The 4,067-nt window shown below is 58.3% G+C and overlaps 1 protein-coding gene across 2 annotated transcripts; it reads right to left on the bottom strand.

The window, feature by feature from the left end:
* Positions 1–884: 884 nt before the first annotated feature.
* LOC121148538 (60S acidic ribosomal protein P1) lies at positions 885–2,166 on the bottom strand. Of its 2 annotated transcripts, XM_040968618.1 has the most exons (4): positions 1,958–2,166; positions 1,805–1,879; positions 1,115–1,232; positions 885–999 (listed from the first exon to the last, which is right to left on the bottom strand). In XM_040968618.1, exons 1-4 carry the CDS (start codon positions 2,027–2,029, stop codon positions 920–922), a joined length of 345 nt encoding a protein of 114 aa, XP_040824552.1. In that variant the 5' UTR covers positions 2,030–2,166; the 3' UTR covers positions 885–919. The 2 variants fall into 2 exon arrangements, with proteins under 2 accessions (XP_040824552.1, XP_040824553.1); XM_040968619.1 differs by lacking the exon at positions 1,805–1,879 and having other exon boundaries at positions 1,958–2,150.
* Positions 2,167–4,067: the final 1,901 nt, after the last annotated feature.

Raw genomic sequence — 4,067 nt, 5'->3', positions numbered from 1 at the left:
GCAGACCACAGTGCCTGCATGCCACCTCGCAGCCCCAGCTGGGAGGGACTCCCACCTCCCCGAACTGACACTTGATCCAGGACAGTGGCTCTTCTCGATCTCTTCCCCCACACCCAAGATTCGACAAACCACTATGGCCAGAGCCAAGCTGATCCACAGCCAGGAGCCTCCTTTGGGCTGCACCGCTTTCCCAGGCCACAAGCGGGGCTGCAGGGACACTAACTCTTGGCCTTATGGGATCTAGCTCACATAAAATCCACTTGCCTTCTTGCTTGCACAGCCCTTTCATTTCTTTTCAGGCCTTATGCTAACACTTTAACCATACCCAGGCTTGCCTCAAGAGCTGGGTGGGTGGACGCTCATTCTGCATGTCCTCTGCAATTCCTCAGCTAGTAAGTGGGCAGTGAGCACAGCACTGCCTGTGTCCAGCTGGCCCACACCTGTACCCACCTCACAGCACCCACCCTGGCACTGCCACACAGGAACCTGGCACTGGTACTTGTCTTACCCCTGGCTTCCCATCCTTTTCACGCTGTGCTGACAGGCATGCCTAATGTATTCCTGGGCCTTGTACACAGCCATGAGGACACTCAACCCTACAGGATTCTCCTCTTTTCCAATTGGGTACAAAAAAGCACACGGTCATATCTGACGTAAGGCATCCTACAACTAAAGGAAGGTCTTCCCTAGGCTGTTAACCACTTAAAAACACTTTTGCAAATGTTTCTCTAACTTAGAAAGTTACTTAAGAACTCGCCAGCCAGTCAAGTCAGCTTCACCTCTGCTGCCTCAGCAGAGGGCCCCTACTGAGCTCCCATCCTCCCCGCCGTAACAGGACCAGGACAGGACGGCCCACCACCACAGCACCTCAACCGACCAGCAGCAAGAGCACAACCTTTTTTATTGACAAAAAACAGACTTAGTCAAACAGCCCGAAGCCCATGTCGTCGTCAGATTCCTCCGACTCTTCCTTCTTGGCCTCCACCTTCTTCTCCTCAGCTACAAAGGAAGCAGAGATGAGTCACTCGCAGCAGGGACACCTGGGCCCCACAGGGGAACCCGCCCCGCAGCGGGACCAGGGCCATCCCCGTATCCCGGGCCAGAGGCTTCCTACCTGGAGCGGCAGCTGCGGCGGGCGCAGGGCCTCCCGCGGGGGCAGCACCTGCTGCGGGAGCCGGTCCACCAGCCCCGACGTTGCAGATGAGGCTCCCGATGTTGACATTGGCCAGGGCCTGCAGTGCACAGAACACCCAAGTCTCAGAGAAAGCCACCGAGGGACCCCTCCCGCCTGCCTGGGACACACTGCTTGGCTTCTGCGTGGACACACACACACTACTGCATCAAAGCAGTTAGCCTCCCCCCCCCCCCCAAAAGAGAAAGTCACCTCTCCTACTTGGAGTCTCTCACGCGGGGCTGGCAATGCTTTATTTAAGTTATACAGCAGAGTTTGCTAAGCTTTAGCATCTGACAAAGATTCGAGCTTCCTGAACATAGAGACTGTACGGTGGATCTATCTCAATTTCAACTTTCAAAGTGCCCAGCCAAGTCAGCACTTGGCTATGTAAAGCTGACCTGGCTAGAGCGTCCTCTGTCCTCGGGGAGGCAGGAGGGACCGTGCCCAGGGCTATAATTAGGCTCCGCAGCTTGCCCCGTGGCAGGTGGCCCAGGGACCCCGTCTTCTCCCTCCCCCGTCCCTCCAGGGACCCTATCTCCTGCTCAGGACCCGATTTCAGCTGCAGCACCCACAGGCTGCGGGGCGAGCAGGGGCCATCACCTCCCAGGCCCACGGTCCAGCGCCACTCACCTTGGCGAACAAGCCGGGCCAGAAGGGCTCCACGTTGACGCCGGCCGCCTTGATGAGGGCGTTGATCTTGTCCTCCTACAAGGAAACGCAGCGCCCCGAGTGAACACCCACGTGCCGGCCGCCTCGCCAGGCTCGCCCGGGGCGCTGACTCACCGTGACGGTCACCTCGTCGTCGTGAAGAATGAGGGCCGAGTAGATGCAGGCGAGCTCGGAGACGGAGGCCATGGCGCTGCCGGGCGCGGTGCTAGTCGCCGGATGAAGTGAGGGCCTCACCCCAACGCGGCCTTAGCTCCCTCGGAAGGACCGAGCACCTTGGCGGCAGCTGGGGAAAGGGGCCCACACGCCTGCGCGCCACTTCTTATAGGGCGGCGCGGACCAATGGGCGTGCGCCCCTAGCGGAAGAGGCGGGACGGAGGGGGACGACGGCGCGGACCACGGACGCCCGCCACGACCGGAAAAGCCTGGAAGGAGTGAACAGGCGGCAGGGCTGACCAATAGGCGCCCGTCGCGAACGGAAGAGGCGGGACAGAGGAACAGGCGTCGGCCTGTGGGAGCCCGCCCCGAACGGAAAAGGCGGGACGGAAGTGGGGGAACGATGGCGTAGACCAATGGGCGCCCGCCGCGAGCGGAAAAGGCGGGACGGAGGCGCCGATGGCGCCTGCGCGCTGCGCGGGGCGTGCTGGGCGCGGGGAAGGGGCATGTCTGCCCTCCGGTCTGCGTGTGGGCGCAGCTCCCGCCCGGCTGTGTGTGCTCGGGGCCGGCTCTGCAGGAGAGGCCCGCGGGATGCGGGCGCGGCTTCCCGGTCCGCGTGTCCGCACAGAGGCCCCGGCGGGAGGGACGGGCGCCCCAAGGTCGGTCCTCAGGCTGGCGATTTAAAGCCCGAAAACGACGTGACCGAGTGTGTGGATGCCGAGAAGGGCCCGGCTCCTCGGTCAGGGGCTCCGTCCTCCGTCGGAAGGCTGGAAGCGAAGGAAACGTGCTCTGGCATCACCACGCCGCCCCGTCCCGCACCCCGCGGGAACGGCCGAGCTGTTCCCGCCGTGTTCACCCGCAGGTTCTAAGGAACCAGGACGTCCAGGGTGATGGCGCACGTGGATTACGGGTGTTGTATACACGTATATAAACAAAAGCACTCAGCCAGTAGTACTAAACTGCTGCGCAACAGCAATGCAAGCGGCTGTGCCAACCCCCCGGAGGGCAGCGAGGGGTGGCCGAGTCCTTGGACCCAGACGCTCCCGCCATCGGCCGCTCTGTAACTGCTCTTCAGTGGAAAACAGTGTTAACAGATGAGATCGCAAAGTGGGTAAATCGTGACTAATGCCAGCAAAATTCCATGAGGATTTTTAAGATTTTGACAAGCTGACCTTGTTTTACGTGTAAGGACCAAGCATACAAACATGCAAGAATTTTTTGTTTTTAAGATTTTTATTGGAAAGGTAGACTTAGAGGAGAAACAGATCGTTCATCCTATTTCACTCCTCAAATGGTGGCAATGGCCGAAGCTGATCTGGAGCCAGGCGCCAGGAACGCGCTCCGGGCCTCCACGCAGGTCCAGAGTCCCTGGGACTTGCCCATCCTCTGCCCCTCTCTCGGGCCACAGCTGGTCTGGAAGAGCGGCAGGCAGGACTCGGGCCAGCATCCGCATGTGCCAGCACCTTCCCTGCCACCTGGCACCAACATGAGTTTTTAAAACAATGGTGAGGGCCCGGCGGCGTGGCCTAACGCCTTAAGTCCTCACCTCACGAGCACTGGGATCCCATATGGGCACCGGTTCTAATCCCGGCAGCCCCACTTCCCATCCAGCTCCCTGCTTGTGGCCTGGGAAAGCAGTCGAGGACAGCCCCAAGCCTTGGGACCCTGCACCCGCGTGGGAGACCTGTAAGAAGCTCCTGGCTTCTGGTTTCAGATTGGCTCAGTTCCAGCCAATGAGGCTGCGTGGGGGAGTGAATCATCGGACAGAGGATCTTTATCTCTTTCTGTCTGTAAATCTACCTTTCCATTGAAATAAATCTTTAAAAAATGATCTTTAAAAAATTATTATGAAACACTAAAAAGGTATTGCCCATATAACATCAAGTTAATTTCTGGAGTATTTTCCCAGTGGTTTTTTTTCACTCACTCCAGAGTGCTGGTGTGCACTCAATGAATGACCATCACAAATGTTTGTGTTTCTTACTGCTCTTTTATTACAACTCTTTTGGCATATCTAAATGTCAGAAAGTGAATATATACATACAAAATGCAAAACACCTCCCGAAAATGG

Source organism: Ochotona curzoniae, unplaced genomic scaffold, assembly GCF_017591425.1.
Source record: "Ochotona curzoniae isolate NIBS_2020 unplaced genomic scaffold, NIBS_Ocur_1.0 scaffold_4701, whole genome shotgun sequence".
Lineage (NCBI taxonomy): Eukaryota > Metazoa > Chordata > Mammalia > Lagomorpha > Ochotonidae > Ochotona > Ochotona curzoniae.
This window is presented reverse-complemented; position numbering and strand designations above follow the sequence as displayed.

Excerpts from the sequence above, each read along its gene's own strand:
- LOC121148538 (XM_040968618.1), bottom strand. The coding sequence starts at position 2,029 with ATGGCCTCCGTCTCCGAGCTCGCCTGCATCTACTCGGCCCTCATTCTT. Across the intron at positions 1,880-1,957 it reads ACGACGAGGTGACCGTCACG|GAGGACAAGATCAACGCCCT; the intron begins GTGAGTCAGCGC and ends GTTTCCTTGTAG. Across the intron at positions 1,233-1,804 it reads GGCCCGGCTTGTTCGCCAAG|GCCCTGGCCAATGTCAACAT; the intron begins GTGAGTGGCGCT and ends TGTGCACTGCAG.